Source organism: Micropterus salmoides, unplaced genomic scaffold (assembly GCF_014851395.1).
Source record: "Micropterus salmoides isolate LMB-PRFRI ecotype aquatic unplaced genomic scaffold, ASM1485139v1 Ms_hic_scaffold_15, whole genome shotgun sequence".
In the NCBI taxonomy this organism is placed as follows: domain Eukaryota; kingdom Metazoa; phylum Chordata; class Actinopteri; order Centrarchiformes; family Centrarchidae; genus Micropterus; species Micropterus salmoides.
The window spans coordinates 28,829,846-28,850,197 of NW_024040596.1; the positions used below are offsets into that span (position 1 = coordinate 28,829,846).

At 41.9% G+C, this 20,352-nt stretch overlaps 1 protein-coding gene across 1 annotated transcript; it reads right to left on the reverse strand.

The window, feature by feature from the left end:
* Window positions 1-7,378: 7,378 nt before the first annotated feature.
* LOC119903712 (trace amine-associated receptor 13c-like) lies at window positions 7,379-19,545 on the reverse strand. The gene is made up of 3 exons (XM_038719935.1): window positions 19,373-19,545; window positions 19,177-19,275; window positions 7,379-8,099 (listed from the first exon to the last, which is right to left on the reverse strand). The coding sequence occupies exons 1-3, from the start codon at window positions 19,543-19,545 to the stop codon at window positions 7,379-7,381; spliced, it is 993 nt and encodes a 330-aa protein (XP_038575863.1).
* Between the last annotated feature and the right edge of the window lie 807 nt (window positions 19,546-20,352).

The following is a 20,352-nucleotide window of genomic DNA, read 5'->3' on the forward strand; positions in this document are numbered from 1 at the left end:
CCCCTCAGCCCGTTTTTATTTTCCATTTAACTCTTTTAACCCTGATTGTACACTGCACTGTAACTTTTATTATTTTTTAAAGTATATTTTTTCAATTTCCCTATGTTGCTTTTAAACTTTTTTATATTTCTGTTGCTTTTATGTTTTATGTAAAGTACTTTAAATTACCTTGTTGTTGAAATGTGCTATACAAATAAACTTGCCTTGCCTTGCCTACAATTCGTTTATGGGATGTCTTGTGGTGTCTGGGACTGGATCCCTGTGGTGTGTCTTATTGCGTATATAGCTATTGATTCTGTGTCAGCAAGCCAAGTTTTAAATAACTAAATAATTTAAAGGGATAGCATACATTTTGATGGCTAAATAGTCTTAACTCTTTTGCCCAGTCACAGATCTTCAAAACAAACAGAAGTGGTTGATTTTGACAGACCAATGCAAAACAAACTTTAGGAATGCACCAATACTGGTATTGGAAAGACTGTTAACAGACAAAATTTTATAGAAAATGAACTGTCAGGAAATCCAAGAGGCAGTGTTAGCGAGTCTTCCAGGCCTCAGTGACGAAGTGTTGACATCTGGCCATTCACAGCAAAACTGACTTGATGTTTCTTCAAGAAAAGGAGCTTGAAAAGTACCTCAGGCCAATCCAGTGCAGAAAATTTATGAATAGCTGGAATAAAATGACAAAAAACTGTGCAATATATTTATTTTAGATGTTAATTTAGATTGTTTACAACACTAAGCGTGGGTATAAGGATGCCATTTACCTCTAGAATATAATTATAACTAATCATTGTAATTAAATCATTAGGGCCTTAGTGATTCACAACCTTACTATTTAGTCTAGTAGTAAAGTTAAATTGTGTGTGTGTGTGTGCATGTAGAGTTTTTCCTGCATATAGAAATTTTTGCCACCACCCAAAGATGTTTTAGCGAGTGCCTAAGGACAAATTTCAGTGCCATGAAAAAAACATAGCATATTCCTCAATTTATCAATCAATGACAATTTATCAGACAACTGTTTAGCAAGCAGAACAAAACTTAAATACTCCGTCTTTGACTTCCAGCGGTCTCCTCTCATCCCATCCATAACTGCAGTATTTTACACATGCAGCTGGCGCTGGCTTTATAAACCAGCTGCTACGTTGGTTTGAATGGGCCTGAATGCTCCACTACGAAGCAAGCGCTAGTGGAAGACATGGCTCTGCAACCTCGCATTAACTAAATAAGAGTTTTTACACTAGGTGAGAATAAATACATTTTTTATTTTTTTTTATTTTTATTTTATTTTATTTTTTATAATGCACTTTACATTTCAGGGAAATCTCAAAGTGCTACAACAACAAGGGGTTAAAAACAGTTCCAGATTAACAAATAACAGTCGCAATAAAACACCGTAACAAAAAATTTGAAACCATGACTGATTAAAAGGCCTTTTGAAATAAAAAAGTCTTTAGGCCCTTCTTAAAAACCTCCAGAGTTTGTGGGGCCCTTAGGGGCTCTGGGAGGGCATTCCAGAGCCGTGGGGCGACTGCCTGGAAGGCCCTGTCTCCCATGGTGGAGAGTTTAGTCCTTGGTTGGTGCAGGCAGTGGGTAGAGGTGGAGGAGCGGAGGTTTCTTAAGGTGGTGAGTGGGGTGAGGAGTTCACTGAGGTAGGCAGGGGCAGTTCCATGTATGCACTGGTGGGTAAGGAGACAGATTTTATATTGAATTCTGTATTGAATGGGCAGCCAGTGGAGGGATTTCAGGACTGGAGTGATATGGTCATATGGAGAAAGCGTCTGACAACAATCTCCTGTTGTGTGCTACATACAGTATATGAAAGGACAACTGATATCTGTCTGGACAGTAAGTCTAAACAGCCAGCGGAACCTTCAGACTGGATCACTTGTGTGCAATGCTTAAAGTGGACCAGTAGCGTACTAATCGGTACACAATATTACATTATACTCTTTTTTTTGCGTATGCCAGCCTTTACTTTTTCTTGCATATACCAGCACTTCTCAAAAGCTGCTGCTACTCTTTCCCGCCCTCTTCAGGTTCTCTGGGCGCTACGTGACGCTCACCTGTTTCTGTTCTCGCCTGCTTGCTTATCTCTGTTGGTGGAGACAGACGAGGGAGAAGCTTGGTTGCCTTTCATGCTGCTGTGTGCATGAAGTAGCTTGTCAGTGTCACTTTTCATGAACCGACCGACCACAGCCCAGATGGGGTGGGACGTTAAAAAAAGGTTGACGCACTACATCAAACCTTTAGAATGTGTTCTGCATGAATGGTTATGATTAGCACTTAACAAATGAGAGACTAACTGTGTGGCACATTTTTCATGCACAAGAATTTAATTAATACAAACAACTCACAAAAATGAAACTGCTGTTTTTTCCAACTGGAATTGAAATTATAGTAGTGGTAAAAGTTTATTAGCCTAAACTATCGTCTGAATTCACTAACATTAACCTTATTTTAGGCTTAACCATAGGGATGTAATTTCAGAAAACTGTTTTATTTGTGAAACAGTTGAATTTTAACTAATAAGCTGTTTAAATGTTACATATACTGTATAGACTGGGCAGACTATCCAAATAAAATGTAACCAGTAAATATAATCAAACGGACAGAAATAACAAGAAAATGCATAGATTTCAGTCTTAAAGTAACATTGCCTTTACTTGTTATGTTATGTTTACCGATCATGCTTACGATATGCTTATGATCACACCACCCAAAAGCCCATTCTAAGCCAGGAAAAACTGCTATGTGTGTTCTTTCTTCCAGAGCACAACTCAGTTGATTCACATTTAGGAGCTGTTGCCTCCCTTCCCCTCTCCCTAAACTCTTGGAGTACCCCATGCATCCCACCCACGAGTACTCATAACACTCAGAAACCTCTTTAATTGCTCTCCTCAAAAAACCATGGCATACAAACTTCAGGGTAAACTGATGCTGACAGGGATACGAACAGCAGTCCTCAGTCTCACAAGACCATCACCAAATGACAGAAGAGAGATGGTAAAGGCTGTGGTAGATCAGATGCAGGAGCATGATCCTAATCCTTAAAGAGCTGTTTGCCGCTACACCATTGTGCAGGGTATCGTTAGAGTATCCCAAAAGTGTTTGTAGCTCCCTCCTGATGCAAATAAAAACAATAGTTGAGTATAAGAACCGAAACAACACACTTGCACGGCGCCGGCGGTGAAGTATCTCTAGTTCCTCTATTAAGAGGTAAAATACCAAAATTAAAATATTCGTCTCCATGCCGGTGGACCGCAGCTGTGAAGGTTGCTAGGTGACAGGAGCGGCGCTTCCCCACGCATGGGTAAGGGTGGGGTCAGTTGATGACACAATAGACAGTCCTCCGTAGACCAGACCGTGCCATTTAACAACGGTTGGAACGGCCTTCTGTGGCCGCATGCCTTCGTAGGCCGCGAAGGCCACGCCCTTCGAAGGATGCGGCCCCTGAATTGAGACACAGCTCATGGTCATGTGTCCCACACTAACGTCATGACAACGCTCAGTCTGCCAGTTACGCCCAGCAACAAAAGCATGGTAACATGCTACAGGTCTTGGCCTATCAGAAGACAGTGGGCTTTGAGAGGGGGGGCCTTAAAGAGACTGGAGCATCTACAGCTTGTTCAGACAGAGGCTGAAATGACGGCCTACATAAAGAGCCAGTATAAGAAAAAATATATATGTTTTTTAACTTTGAATCATGCAAAGCTGCCATAGGAGTCACAGAACTACAAAATAGGACTTGAAAAGCAGTATAATAGGTCTCCTTTAATTGGGCTCAATCTAAAAGATTATGAATTTATCCAAGGAAGGTTAAAATCAAGGGCAGCTGGACCTTCCTTCCTTGTATAACTATGACCTGGATCACTGAGAACCTTCACAGACATTATGAACTTAATTTCACTTACACTTTTTAGCCATGTGCTACAGCTGCTGATGTTCAGAGGACCCTGACCTTGCCCTCCACCCCCCGGTTGATCGTACCAGGCATTGTAAACTAAGATATCCCCTTCTTTCTTTTTTCAGAATATTTTATTTTTTTTAGTTTATGATTTTGTCCCACAGTAATTACAGTACCTACGTGGGACAGAATAACACTGCAACAGGCAACAGGAAATAAGTCATCTTGAATCTTCATTATGTCTACTTCAGGTGAGGTGATGAAGCCTAAGGCCTGGATGTTATTGATTGAAGGACAAGTGGTCATGGGACCGCATGCCAACTTTGTTAATGGGATAGCAGCTGTCTTTGCAAGTTACTATAACTTCAACTTGCAGGAATCAGCATGCACCGCAGGGTTTTAAAAGTATTAAAAAAGCATCAGATTTAATATTCTCAAAATAAGCCATCAAAAGTCTTGAATTATTGAATTTCATTTACAAAAGTCTACATTTTGTTCTTGTCCTTGTACTGTCAAATGTATAAATTAAACCACTGACTTGATAAGGAATCGGAATGATCAAAACACGAAAAAAACGAACAGCACATACTGTAAAAAGTGAAAACTAAAATAAGTATGAAACAGCAGTAAGGAGATCAGTGGCGAAGTTAACGATTCTGTAGAGCTGACAGAAGTCCAGTATGTTCCAATTAACTTTTATGGAATAAAAATACACTGTGAAATGTAGGCAGTGCAACAGATACGAATTGAGTGTCTGTAGTGACTTTGTTAGAGCTTGACTGATTTTTGTACAGATATTATCAGCCAATATAAGCTCCTTGCAGATAAATCGGCATCTGCGTTTATAACAGCCGATTTATGATTATTAAAAAAGAAACTGTCCAAAGAGAGTCGGCTCCTTCCCTCATGTCATGAGTGTTGCATAGTTTACTCACAAGAGTGGGCTCTGCAGCTCCTCTGTTCAAAACACTACAGCATCACAGAACAAAACATCAGCTGACAGGAGTCTACCGGAGCATGCAGAGACAACTACGAAGAGTATCTCCTGGTAGCTCTTACACTCATTGTTCACGGTGAGTTGGTCTTTTGTCACGTCAATTATCATAAATAATAATAATAGCCCTAAATCACTTCTCCTCTTCTGATAACATTCATTACAAGACTTGCTAACCTACCGTTTTTCATAACCCTCTCCCGGGTCACAACTGTAATGGTACGGTAGGTGAGTAGTGAAGGCTACACTGACAAACGTGATTGTAGATTTATTTTTGAAACAGTGTGGCAGTTCTAGCGAACAGTCCCCCCCATTTCTCCCTAATTCTTCTAAATATTTCCCCAAAATCAAAATTAGACAAGTAAAAGTTAAAATTACCATTTGAGGTACCTACTAGAGCCTGACTGATTTGTGGGCTAATGCCGATATTAAAGTAAATGCTCCATATTTGTATAGCACCAGTATTCACCAGTCATACACTGAGCCTAAGTGCTCAAACGGAAGCTAACATTCACAATCATTCATACAAATCGAGGTTCAGTATCTTGCCCAAGGGCACTTCGACACGCAACAAGGGGGAGCCAGGAATTGAACCGCCGACCTTCCGATTAACAGCCAACCTCCTGAGCCACAGCCGCCGCAACTTTGTGAATGTGAATGTTATGATTTTGAAAATGATTTGGATAGTACTTTACAGAACAGGCCAATATTGAAAGCTGTTCTATATGTGGACTATCATACCTTTTCCTAAATGGATTATATTAATATTACAGATTTAACCTCTTAACATATATACATACTAACCAATTCACATACATGCATACTCACTACGCACATATATACATACTCACCTTGCACATGCATACATACTTAACCTCGCACATATATATATATACACTTACTCTCGCGCATATATACAAGCCTGTTCTCATCTCAGGGTGTCATATACCGATGATTTGAGAAAGGGTGATAAAGCGTAGTTACATGATGCTAAAGGACACTAAAGGGTGTGAGCCGCTCTGGGGCGTCCCCTTACAGACCGGAAGTGTTAGTTAGCTAGCGCTAGCGTTTCATAGGGGTGTTTCATACGGACGCTGAAGGGTACCTTTCGCGTAAAATCCTCACGCTGAAGGTGTCAGTTATGATGCATTGAGATGAAATGTGTTGTATATACATACTAACCTTGCGCATACATAAATACTGACTTCGCAGATACATACTTACAAATGACAGTATGTATGTATGTGCAAGTGAATATGTATGTATGTGCATGACAGTATGTATGTATGTGCAAGTGAATATGTATGTATGTGCATGACTGTATGAATGTGCAAGCGAAGTATTCAATATTGGCCTAGGCAGCTTCTCATACGGATGTCTTCACTTACATGGTCGAAGGTTATCCCTCAGTAGTAAGGGTTCAAAAAACAGTAAAAGCTAAATATTTATTTCTTTAGATTGTATTATTTTAAAAGTTGGATACAAATCACATACACTTTTATGTTTGGCTAGATGTTACACTTTGAGTTTTGCATTCCTTCAATGGGAAAAATATTTTTCTCAAAAGTCATCCAAAAGCAAATATTCTAGCAGGTAAGTTTAGTGACCCATTAGAGCATTGGCCACTTTAACTTATGCTAGGTTTAAAATCACCTTTGATTATTCATTCACAGTCCCCTACAAAATAAATAATTCACTACATGAACACATTTACATTACTGATAGGATTAGCAGTGCAGCACAACTGTAATTTTAACATCTGTTAAAGTCAGAGCCTGCATTAAGGACTTTTTAGAAAAAAGCAGTGTACTTCATTTTTGAGATTCCTTACTGTATACATAAATCATACACTTAGGAAATATAAGGTGATTTTGAACACAGCTCTGGCATTTTGCAGTAATTAAATGGCTTTCCTTGGAGAGTCCCAACAACATCTTGCTTTACTAGTTATTTGATATTATCCCCACCCATAGATGAAGGGCATTTCTGATCAACTGATTATTCAGATTTCTGAATGTTTGAACAGTCATTGATTGAGCTTTTTGCTCTTTAGAATAAATCATAAAATGTAAGATTCAAAAAGGTTGTGAGTGATTCATTTGAGCTTACTGATGTGTATATAAGTGTATATAAAAACAGTTTATATTCAATTAAATGTGTGTGTAGCACAAAGTATTGATCATTGGCAAGTGGATCTAAAATTTACATGGTTTTTGATACAAGTCATTTTGTACATGAATACTGTTCCATTTTCTCCTCCTACAGGCTTTACCCACCTCCCTTTACATGGATAGGAAATAGGAATTATAATCCCATTGTTTAGTTTTCAGATTCGACCAACTAGTAATTATTTACACATATTGTTTATATACTATTTAAAGAGAGAGTATAAAGACATTTCACTTCCACTTTTGGATTTTGAATTAATTGAAAACCTTTTGTAGAGCAGATCTAATCTCAGTCCCACCACCGCTTCTCTACAGTATGTTGGTCTCACAGGAGCCAGACTGCAGAATCTGAAGAGTAACAATGAGTTTAACAGATTTTCTATACCAGGGATAGAACATGGCATAAATCACAGGGTTTAGACATGAATTAAAATAAAACAGATAGATAGCAAAGGTTAAAAAATAAGTACTGAGCAAGCTGTCCTCTGCAAGAGTCACACCATAATATGGGAAGAAACATATTAGAAACACAACTACAAGAACACCAAGAGTCCTGGCTGCTTTCAACTCAGATTTCTTTGTTGTTAGTGTCACTGAACTTTGGAGTGTGACAGCTGTAATGTGAGAGCGCATGGCACGAGCCTGAGACACAGCCACTACAAACACTCTCATATACAGAACGATGATGAGAGAAACTGGAACAACAAAGGTCAAAGCAAGGTCAGCTGCTTCTGCGATATGGTCAACTAAAACAACACACTCTCCGTAGCAGGAATTATACCTGCCTGGTTGAGTCACACCATATTTTACAAAGAGACTGCTGTAGAAAACCGAACAGAACCAACACAGACAAACACAGAGTTTAACTCTTCTCGCAGTGATTCTGGTGGTATAATGCAGAGGGTGACAAATAGCAACATATCGGTCAACTGATATGAGCACCATCTCTCCTACTGAGGCACAGGGAATGATGTATGATACATACATAAACAGAGAACACACGCCATCACCAAGAAACCAGCAGGATGTTGTAGTGGACCTAAATTTATTAGTTATGCATTTTAATAAATTTATGAGAATTGATACCCAATTATGAATTATTATTCATAAAATCAGAATTTCCTCGTAAAGGGCACCACCGGAGTTGTTATAATCCTAGAGTCTCCGGACCTCTAGGTAGTTTTGAATAATTATACAATTATTACTAGTGATCAGTTAGTTAATAATCGCTCAATTTCTTAAATCAGTCAGTCTCATATCTAAAGGGTCAATTCTCTTGGCAGGAACTATAAATAGGCAACACACACAGCTCTTGATTATATTACAGTGAATTTATTCTCTAACTAAGGTGATAAAAGATGGTTGGATACAGGGAACATAAACATTTGCTGAACAATGAGCCTGGAGGTTCGATTGTGGGAAGCATTCGACTCATACGGCATAGAAGAGCTGAAAGTAAACTAATGCTATAATTTAGGAGTTAAAATGGACATCTGATCACAGGACGTGTGTTAAGTCTTACTGCTTGTCGACAGCCTGCTTTTGGCCTGTTGCACGGGTCCCACGCTAGCTGCCGATCCTGGCTTTTTGCTAGGGATTGTCGGGGTTCTCCGTGTCTGATTGAAAATGCCTCCTCCGTCTGGCAATTCGGCTGTTTGCAGGTTTCCTTGGTTGTAGCTGGCGAGACCACGTGGCTTGGTCTGACCTCGGTGAAGTTGGCTCGACGAAAAAGGCTTAAAATGGAACTTGGTCGTTCCTGAATTAGTCCAGTGTAACTTAACGGACTCATAACTTTAACAAACAAAAGAAATAAAGAAAATAAAACAAACTGAAGGCAGATCGATGTCGCGGCACTTCAGGTGTGTAGCTTCAGCGAACAAAGGCCTGTTTGTTTCGCTGGCCGAGTCTGGGCGTGTTGCCTGGCGAGGCACGCCACGCGCGTGCCGAAGCATCCAGAGGGCAGAGACTAAGAGTCTAGAGTCTAGAGACTGGCGAGCAGGTCGCGTGTCGCTCTTTTGTTGCCTGGGGCGTGGTTCCCCAGGGGCGTCTCAGGTTTCCCCAGGACTGCCTTTCCTAAACTTAATGTCTAAAGAAAAGAAATCTATTTGCACGTATTATAATCAAATATTTTCCACAATCGAACCTCAATGGTTGAACGGTTGTACTGTTCTAGGCATTTGGTAACAGGAACAATTGTCACATTATTGGTCAGTATTTTTATACATTTAACCGCATTTCCGACGAGGGCATGTAATACTTATTTCGTCCACTTGGGGGAGCTCAGGTTACATGAGGAAAGCTTGGATTAAATCAAAGATCGTCTCTCCTTAGGAACCGGGGAATATTGTTGATTCATCCTTAAATTCAAGCTGGCGATTAAGAGTGTAGTAAAACATTTCTTTGTCATCATTTCTAAAGGGATTTTGTAAGAAAGTATTATGAACAAGCATTGATTACATTAGATGAAGGAGTGTCTTGCTGAAAATAAAAACATTGCACAAGTAACTTCTTTTCAGCACTAATATCAACAACAGATAGCAACAACAGTTAACATAACTACTCAATAGAGGCAAACATATTCAGGTAACTAAAGATTTAATTAAATTTAATTAGATGCTTTGAGTCTTTTGGAGAATGCAGTCCTTTGTCATCCAAAGTTCAGTGTCTGGAACATGTCACACTTAGGTGAGACAAGGAGTATCCTTTTGATGTGGTAATAAAACAAGAATAAGGTCAGTTTCCACGGAAACGTGTGTGGTGGGGTAAGTTTTGATAGGCTGTTCAGGGAGATGCCAATGGCTGGCTCGTGTCCCTTTGTCAGTTTAACAGTCAGGCCCCGCGTTATCAGCTTCGGAATCAAAATGGTGCCAGTTTTATGGTCGGGCTAGCACTTAGAGAAAGCAACTTTGACCCCTCCCCATCTTCTCTGGGGAGGAGAAAGGAATTTAGGGTAGCTCCACATTCATTCAATATAAAATGCACAAATCCACATGTTGTTCACTACAGTCCCCCCTTCGGCCAAAATGTTCCCTCCGATAGGTAACGTTTTGGACGCAATGAGAAACAACATGTGTGGTTTGTCAGGTGCAGGTCGACTTTGTCAGGAGCTGATGATGTGGCAGCTGCTGGTCAGGTACTGATGATGCTGGTGAGGTGGAAGGAGTCAAGCAGAGCAGGTGGCAAAACACAACATCTGTGATCAGGTTGATGTCCTTCTAAGGCTACTAATTCTGCTAGTCACTTAGGGTAACCCCAATTAGCTAGTCTGAAAGTAGCAGGTGCCTGCTGTGTTACTTAATCACCTGAAACAAAGTAAAGCGGAAAATTAATTTGGGAAGCAAAACAAATATCTTAACAAATGACAAGTCGTGTGTGAGCATGACCAACATTATTTTTCTCAGAAATTCATTGATATTCAGAACCATAACCTGCAGTGAGCTTGAGGTTGTTTAGCTGGTTTAGGCTAACAGTCTAGTCTGAGGGTCTTAGCCCTTTCAAAACAAATTTTATAAAAGAAGCGGCTTTTAGTCTGAGAGGAACTGTTCTGAGTGGTTTCTATTTCTGCAGTTGCTGCAAGATGTCTGCTCTGGAGCAGGTATTCTTAATTGGTTAAGGAGCAATAAATTTAGACAGTAACCCCACTTGTGACTAAGTGGTCAGGGAGAGCGGCTCCACCTGGTGGGTGGAAATTTTTGGAAATTCTAATTTAATTGGTTAAAGACCTCCACTGGTAATTTAGTGGTAGGTTTAAATTGCAACAGGGAGCACAGAATAGTGGGTGGCGGACCGAAGTAAAAGATACCTGGCTTCCAAGTTCTGTTTTACAAGGCACGCACGCAACTCTAATGACCTTTTAACCACTAGCAGCTATCGTCCCTAATTGAGGATTTCTGTTAATTATTAATTTATTAGGACGTTATCGTTCCCGACAAGTCCCATGGGATTTTTGTGAAGCTTGTTCGGTCCAGAACAGGTGAATGTTTGTCTGTGACCACAGAAGGATCGGTCCAGTGGGGAGAGAACTTGTGTGCAAGTCTTCCTGTTCTCTGGCCGTCCTGTTTCCTTAGTGGAGCAGAGATGTGATGACACTCTGTCCCCCCTTCGGAGCTTGTTGTGAGACGCATTTTGGTCGTTATAGACTTTGCATCTTTGTGTGCTGTCTAAATTATTTTGGCCTGCGAGGAAATGTTTATTTCCTCTGGCTGGTTCAGTTGGGGTTCCCTCCTGTCAAATTGTGTCTTTGACAAGGGAAAAGAAATGCCTCTCCGTTGTAAGGAGGCTCTGTGTGATGGTTTTGCTGGTTGAGACTGGCAGCAAACCTTACAGGTTTTGATGTAGTCTGCTACATCTTTTTGCATGTTTGGCCAATATGCTACTTGTTTTAGTGCATTGTGGTTGCACTGAACCCTTTGTGGCTTTTGTAAGGTGAGTCATGGGCGTGCATGAGCATCACCCCCCTGTGGCTCTGAGGCACCACGAACGCAGGTGAAGTGCGGGCGTCTGAGACATACGAGAGAATGCCCGTGACGACACGCAAAGAAGAGCGCACCAGGTAAAGGTGTTTCAAGCCAGGGATGGAAGCAAGCTCAGTGTTGAGACAGGCTCTGCGTCAGAAAGGCAGAGGAGCATTTTGCTAATGGCGGGATCAAGAGTTTGAAGCCGAATTAGGTCAGAGTCACCAAGAGAGTCAGGGACTGAGATTTGTGGCGCAGGGGGGCTGTCACAGACAAGCCTGCTGCCTGGGCTCTGGTGGCATCGCAAGTCATAAGGGCGGGATGGGTGGGGAGCAAATCCGCTTGGGAGTGCTGGGGTGTGTCTTTAACAGCACCCTGTTTGCCTAGTGCTGTAAACTTGGTGTCAAGTTCAGCTGTAGGATGAATATATGTGGTGTCTGACCCCCCTCTCATGCCTTTATGTAAAGTCATGGAGGATGGCTCTGGTGAAGTGTTGACAGGGAAGGCGGTGACAGTTTGTGCACCCATCTGTCTGTCATTGGTCTGTTGCCTGTGGGAACAGAGTCGCTGGTAAGCGGCAAAAAGAAAGGCTGACAGTAGCCTTTGAAGGCTCAGTGTGAATCACTTCCTTAGAGAGGTCAGGAGGCAAGGAAGAAGGCATGTGCCCCATCTCTGGAGTCTTGAGCTCACAGTCATGAGTGTCGGTGCTGATCGGCCAATCCAGTGGAGTGGTTTTGGGGATCAGTGCGTCATTTGAGGTGGTAACTAAAGCACAGAGGCGGGTTTCTCGTTCTGTGATGTATTCAGACAGTGAGATAGGCAGGGTCGTTTCACCTGTGCCCAGATCGTCAAGTTCTGAAAGTCAAGCAGTGGCTCAAAGCGGTTAAGGAAGTCTTTGCCAATGAGTAGAGGAATGGCGTCAAATGGTGAGACATACACCGGGTGGATGAGGTCCATGGGACCGATAGACATGTGGACTAATGTCATGGCTGTCAGATTGAGGTTTTCAGGGCCGAGTGGCTGGACCTCAATGTCACAAGTCTGTAGTTCAGGTCTGTGTGGGAGCGGGTCATAGCCTGTAGCTGCCTGAAGAGGGCTGATGACATTACAGTGATGTCTGCAGCTGAATCAAGAAGTGCTTCCTGCACCAGAGTGTTTTCAAGTGTTACAGGCAGGTAGAATTTCCGTGAAACTCCCCTTTCAGTAAGGTGACACAAGAAGTGTTGGGAGGGCGGACTGCCCTGAGTGGCTTTGGACTCTGTGAGAGGATTCTCTCTTGAGTCGGACTGTACCACCAGGAGTGTCCTGGAGGGAGCGGTTCTCTCAGTCCATCTGTGTGAGCGTGTCAGTCGTTTTGACAAAGTGTCAGGAGAAGGGGACTTTGGCTTTGCAGCAGCTGCGGCCAAGTGCTCTGCCTTCTTATCTTCCTGTTTGGACAGGGTTTGGAGCAGGCGCTTAAGCGCTGTAATTTCCTCCTTACTAAAAGTGGGTGTGTCAGACTCACTTTCAGTGTTATCGTATTTGTGTCTCTATAGTGGGATCTCTGGAGTGTAGCTCTCTGAGATCGCCTGTCCCAATTGTTTTGGGATTGGTGATGCTTGTGTCCCCCCTTCCGTGAAAAGAGGTGGGTTTCACAGCGGTTGGGCGTGTACCTGGGCCGATGGGTTTCAGGCCTCAGATTTTGGCTCTTCTCAGACCAAGATGGCTCTGAGTGACGTCGACCATGCTCATTTTGCTGAGGCAGGCTGCACCTCTGCTTCTGGCTTGGTCTATATTCTGGGAGGTGATGCAGGTTGACGCAGGTGTTTCAAGACCAGGAGCTCGTTTTGGCTCCACCTGTAGGGAATTGATGCTGAGAGTGAGGACACCATGGGGCTCAGGATGCCTCGTCATGGTGAGTCTCTGCTTTTCAAACCTTTTGTAGCTAACTCCGTAGCTGTCGACTGGTTTGGGTGCGTGGGCAGGCTGCCACACCCAGATGATGACTGGTAGTGGGGTGGAGGTTTTGGATAAAAAGATATTTGAAGTTTAACTCTTCCTCCATATCGGGCTCATTTTTGGTACCAAAGTACGCTTGTCTGAGTCGGTTGTAGTACTGCTGAGGAGGTTCTGGCCTCCCTTGCTTAACAGCAAGTGCAGCTGTTAGACCTGATTGTGCTGTCAAGTCAGAATATTCCTCCACCAGTGCCTGGCAGAGCGAGTCATAATCTTGTCTGACATACCTGGGCTGGCGTTCAATAAAGCTGCTGACCTCTCGACTAGATGTCACCTTGATCAGGTAAATCTTGTCGTCAGTGGTGGCAGCAGGGAATTTCCGCAAGTAATATTCAATATCTTTTAGATAGATACTGGTCTCATTTGAGCCTGTAGACTCAGGCTCGAAGCGTGTTATGTGGCGAGCGATTTTGTCTAAGTCCCTGTCAGAGGGGCTTAAGTCATGGTCAGCAGTGGGCGGCGGATGCAGCCGAGGGGAGTAAGCCGTCTTCACCTGAGTAGGTGGAGGGCTATTTCTCTGGCGCTCTGTCGTATGATCCTGTGGGATCAGTTGTGGGAGTGGTCGTGGAGACCATCCTCCTGAGGCTGGCAAAGGGGAGCAAGCCTTGTCTCTCTCTGGTGGGAGTGTTTTGTAGGAGGGAGTGTGTTTGGCTGTCTCACATGAGAGCTGGAACTCTCTTCTGGTATCAGCCAAGTCCTCCTTGTTTTCCTGCTGTAGCGGGGATTTGGTTACTCTGTCCCTGTCCTCTAGCTGTCTTCGCATTTCTTGCATGCGTTTTTGGTCAGCTTCTTTAAGTTTGCTATAAACCTTGACTCGTAATTTTAGCTCTTTAATTTCCCCCACTGCTTGTCTAAGGAGGGTTTCTGATTGGTCAAGAGATTCAGTTGTGTCTTTAACTTTACTTTTGGTCCACTCTAACTCCTGTTCTTGCTGAAAGAGTGAGTGTTCAAGCTGATTGGTCTTTTCCTGCAGCTCAATTTTCTCCTCATCGACTCCACCCTCCTGTGGGAGGTGGCAAGGAGCCTGTAGGTCAGTGATGCGTTCTTCCGCTTCACTTAGTGACTGCCTGGTGTTTTCCAGCTGCTGTTCAAGCTGGTGCGTGTGCTTAGACTGGGCAGACATTACAATAGCTAGTTTTCCTAGCATCTGGGACAAGGCTTTGTCCTTTGAGGAAGTGGCTAGAGCAGTTGTTAGCAGCTCTGCAAAAATTGTTTCAAGGTTCACCGCATCGGTGCCTTGTATTGGCTTGAGTAGCCAGGTACCATGGTCTCGGTCATGTGGGCCAAGATGGAGTCAAAGTGTTCCAGTGGGTCGCCCCCACTGGCTGCCACTAAGCGTGGGTCTGCCATGTTCACAGGCAGGTGCTCAAGTGGTTTGGTTAAGGACTTTGCTGTGAGTCCAAATCAGACAACAAACGAGTGTGTCAACTCAGAGGATATGCATAAAATACAAAAATAAATGGGTGTTGCTTCTATAGCTTCCTGGAGCTGTTGATGTTCCTTTAAGTTAATTTGGAAGGCTGGAATCTGAAGAAAAGGATCTAAATCAAATCTATGGACTCAGTTATACAATTTGGTTTAATAAAATCAGAAGTGGACTACAGGTGTTAGCTGGTACAGCAGACCTGAGCCAGTCAGTTAAACAGAGTTTCAGCTAGTGTGTTTACTAGTTGAGAAAAAGGGATGTCAGGTTGGAGAAAGCTGACTTTCAAGTCAGACTTAAATGCCCAAACTGAAAATTCAAATTTAGGGTGAAGGCAAAAATAGGAAAATGAAATTAAATCACACTTGGGATTAAAGTTAAATGCTATAGATCAAATCAAAGTTCATGTTACAACTAGCTTGACAATCAAAGCTCAAAGTCCTTAATGATCAAAGTCAAAGTTGGAAAAATTGTTTGAGAAAAATTAAATTTTAGAATCAGAGTTCAAAATCGGGAAAATTAAAATTTTGAGATTAAAATTATTAAATTTCTAAAAGTTCAAAGTTACATTAACAAAAATCCCAGGCTGATTAAAGTGGATTGAATAAAAAAAAAAAAAATCAAAGCTGATTAAACTGAAGTTTAATTACCCTTTGGTATTATCAAGTTATCAAAATTCCAATTGCTATAAAAGTCAGAGTCCAAATTACATTTATAATGAACAAGGATTAAAGAAAGCCTAGTTGGAAAGCTATCAATTCAACTTATCAAGCTTAATGTAGGTTTCAGAATTCCAGTCAGTCCAAACAACAAAAGGTTAACAAAAATTCAAATCAAGATGTTATTCTGCATTTATCTTATTTCCTGCAAGGATCAAAAATAGCACTACAGAAAAGGCTTCAAAATGACAAAGTCAAAATCAGGGATATTGCAGCAGTAATGAGAATAAAGCTTTTTATTCAAATACAGCTGGATCAAAATTAGAAAAGCGAATCTTTGAATAAAAGATTGCATCAAAATTAACAGAACTACTCAGTGTAATCCTAGGTTAGGGTACGAAATTGGCTCAGTACCTTGTTACAAGCAAACACCCAATAGATCTTTAAAAGTTATTCAAGGAAAAAGGAGAGCCTGTGCTCTATCCTACACTTAAGGAGTAACACTCCTTATTAATTTAATCTGAGAGTCGACACAATGGTTTATGTGTCTCAAGTTAACAAGATCTATCACCAAAGTCTGGTTTAATTCACTCGATTCAAACGCTCATCTCTGTCACTGATGACGCTGAAGTCGATTTAATGCAGAGCATGCAATTTATTCCGCCAGCCAGTAGGGGAGCTGTGGCTCCGCCTCGGGCGCGGCCTATTTCTCAATGTAGAAGAAGAAGCGGCTTCCTCTCTGGTCCTCGGACCCAACAGCTGTTAGCTTCAGGCTAACGCAGTTAGCAAACCGTCGTTGCAGCAACGGCAGTAAATCAGAACACTGACGGACACCAGTCCCGCTCAAAATGGGGGAAGGACTCGCTCCTTTGTTTCAATGACTCAGCTTGCTTTCAAGCTTCGATTTAGCGTTAACTTAGCTCGGTAGGTACAACGCTACAGGCTAAACTCGGCGTCTTCACGCCTGTGACTCCACTGCCGGGCAGCTGTATTTGTTGAAGTAGCTAATTTCAACAGGATACCGGAGTTTTGCATATAACATAACAATCCACGGCTCAGCGCGTCAGACTGTTATTTATAGCCGCAAACAAATCACATTGGCACAGCGCAACTGTAATCTGTCTGCCTCTTATTAGGCCTTAAAATTATCAATATCGGTTAAGTTTCTCTCAACCAAAAGGGCATTTCATCCGCTCGTCAGCGGAGATTGTGTGTAGCTTTAGCTCAGATTTCTCATATGGCAACGTTACAGGAATGCATTCAGTTTAACATTAGCTCGGCCCTCATAGCTCAGCTCACTACAGCTCTGTACTGAACAACAAAGAATGATGGCGCGGCGGCCAAACAAGTTGCACAAAGCATTTCATTTCACAACAAAGAACATGGTCAAAACTCACACACACTTTCATCACTAACGTTAAGTTAAGAGGGAAGACAGAAGAGTTTCTAGGGCGATAATTATTTCAGTGGCAAAATTTTGGAGGGAAAAAATTTTCCTCAATAACTTTTCTCAATAACTTCTCTGCATCAGGGCTGTGTGTATAGTCTATTATAGTATGTCACAAGGCCTCACACGGGGCACCATTATGTAGTGGACCTAAATTTATTAGTTATGCATTTTAATAAATTTATGAGAATTGATACCCAATTATGAATTATTATTCATAAAATCAGAATTTCCTCGTAAAGGGCACCACCGGAGTTGTTATAATCCTAGAGTCTCCGGACCTCTAGGTAGTTTTGAATAATTATACAATTATTACTAGTGATCAGTTAGTTAATAATCGCTCAATTTTCTTAAATCAGTCAGTCTCATATCTAAAGGGTCAATTCTCTTGGCAGGAACTATAAATAGGCAACACACACAGCTCTTGATTATATTACAGTGAATTTATTCTCTAACTAAGGTGATAAAAGATGGTTGGATACAGGGAACATAAACATTTGCTGAACAATGAGCCTGGAGGTTCGATTGTGGGAAGCATTCGACTCATACGGCATAGAAGAGCTAATGAAAGTAAACTAATGCTATAATTTAGGAGTTAAAATGGACATCTGATCACAGGACGTGTGTTAAGTCTTACTGCTTGTCGACAGCCTGCTTTTGGCCTGTTGCACGGGTCCCACGCTAGCTGCCGATCCTGGCTTTTTGCTAGGGATTGTCCGGGGTTCTCCGTGTCTGATTGAAAATGCCTCCTCCGTCTGGCAATTCGGCTGTTTGCAGGTTTCCTTGGTTGTAGCTGGCGAGACCACGTGGCTTGGTCTGACCTCGGTGAAGTTGGCTCGACGAAAAAGGCTTAAAATGGAACTTGGTCGTTCCTGAATTAGTCCAGTGTAACTTAACGGACTCATAACTTTAACAAACAAAAGAAATAAAGAAAATAAAACAAACTGAAGGCAGATCGATGTCGCGGCACTTCAGGTGTGTAGCTTCAAGCGAACAAAGGCCTGTTTGTTTCGCTGGCCGAGTCTGGGCGTGTTGCCTGGCGAGGCACGCCACGCGCGTGCCGAAGCATCCAGAGGGCAGAGACTAAGAGTCTAGAGTCTAGAGACTGGCGAGCAGGTCGCGTGTCGCTCTTTTGTTGCCTGGGGCGTGGTTCCCCATGGGGCGTCTCAGGTTTCCCCAGGAACTGCCTTCCTAAACTTAATGTCTAAAGAAAAGAAATTTATTTGCACGTATTATAATCAAATATTTTCCACAATCGAACCTCAGTGGTTGAACGGTTGTACTATTCTAGGCATTTGGTAACAGGAAACAATTGTCACATTATTGGTCAGTATTTTTATACATTTAACCGCATTTCCGACGAGGGCATGTAATACTTATTTCGTCCACTTGGGGGAGCTCAGGTTACATGAGGAAAGCTTGGATTAAATCAAAGATCGTCTCTCCTTAGGAACCGGGGAATATTGTTGATTCATCCTTAAATTCAAGCTGGCGATTAAGAGTGTAGTAAAACATTTCTTTGTCATCATTTCTAAAGGGATTTTGTAAGAAAGTATTATGAACAAGCATTGATTACATTAGATGAAGGAGTGTCTTGCTGAAAATAAAAACATTGCACAAGTAACTTCTTTTCAGCACTAATATCAACAACAGATAGCAACAACAGTTAACATAACTGCTCAATAGAGGCAAACATATTCAGGTAACTAAAGATTTAATTAAATTTAATTAGATGCTTTGAGTCTTTTGGAGAATGCAGTCCTTTGTCATCCAAAGTTCAGTGTCTGGAACATGTCACACTTAGGTGAGACAAGGAGTATCCTTTTGATGTGGTAATAAAACCAAGAATAAGGTCAGTTTCCACGGAAACGTGTGTGGTGGGGTAAGTTTTGATAGGCTGTTCAGGGAGATGCCAATGGCTGGCTCGTGTCCCTTTGTCAGTTTAACAGTCAGGCCCCGCGTTATCAGCTTCGGAATCAAAAATGGTGCCAGTTTTATGGTCGGGCTAGCACTTAGAGAAAGCAACTTTGACCCCTCCCCATCTTCTCTGGGGAGGAGAAAGGAATTTAGGGTAGCTCCACATTCATTCAATATAAAATGCACAAATCCACACTGTTGTTCACTACAATGTTATTCTGAGGATTACTAACGGCATCAACAGGAGGCCCACAATCAAGTCTGAGACAGCCAGAGAGAGGAGGAGAATGTTGGTGGGTGTGTGCAGCTGCCTGGAGGGAAAGAGGAAAGTACAAATTACCACAGAAACCCTAGCTAAAAGTACATGTCTCATATTTTCTAAAACTTTGCTGAGAAATTGATCTCTGCCTGAAGTGGGAGACTGAGATGATGACAAGCAGGTTGAGAGCCACAGTGAGCAGAGAGATGGAGGACAGAAGAGTGTTCAGAAATACAGCTTCGGACCGAGGAAGTGTTGGCTTCCTGCAGGAGGTGTTGAGGAGTTGTGGAAAGCAGAGCTCTGCTCCGTCATCAACCTCCATCAGACAGTGAGAGGAGGAAAAGAGGAGCTGCAGCTCTGACCAGAACACTTTATCATACAGTTGATTTATCTCTTTCTGACATTCAGTTTGTCCCTCCTCTCCTCTTTCTCAGTCTCTGTTGGACACTGATGTCCCTCCTCACTTCTTCACATTACAATGTCATCATCTTCATCACTTTCTCTCCAATCCGCCACGTGTTTGACCCTTCTGTTCACAATATAGTAGTTTAGGTTTGGTCAAATATAAAATATATATATAATAAATACTAAAGTTATTAATAATACTAAAAGTATTAGTAAAGATGAATAAAAAGGGGATCAGGAACAATAACCAAAATGTGAAAGTCTTAAAAGTTTATCCACAGAGAAATGTCAATACGACAATAATATTATCATACATTAATAAGGTGGACAATGATGGGTGAATCTGAACATGGACTGTAACAACCAGCACATACACAAATAACCAAAGGCAACTGCTCTTTAAGGTATAGGGCTGGAACTCATTTTGGCACTCGGTATACCTCCTGGATAACCAAAATGGGCAAAAAAGTGGGGCGTAGGTGGAGCTGAGGTGCCTGCTTGCTGAAACATTGCCCACTTTGTTCAACACTACCAAGCTAGCTAAGGCTAACAGTTTAACATTTTGGTTGGTACCCAGTCGTCATCCCAGCTTTGCATTTGCCGTAAGTTAACCTATTCAACAAAACTAGATATAATGAATCATCTGTTATTGAGATTATACACAAGGTTTAAAATGCTTCAGCGTTTTTAAAAATGATATAATTGTGGTAATTTGCAACACTGG

Excerpts from the sequence above, each read along its gene's own strand:
- LOC119903712 (XM_038719935.1), bottom strand. The coding sequence starts at position 19,545 with ATGGAGGTTGATGACGGAGCAGAGCTCTGCTTTCCACAACTCCTCAAC. Across the intron at positions 19,276-19,372 it reads ATCTCAGTCTCCCACTTCAG|GCAGCTGCACACACCCACCA; the intron begins GCAGAGATCAAT and ends CTTTCCCTCCAG. Across the intron at positions 8,100-19,176 it reads TTAGTAATCCTCAGAATAAC|AACATCCTGCTGGTTTCTTG; the intron begins ATTGTAGTGAAC and ends TAGGTCCACTAC.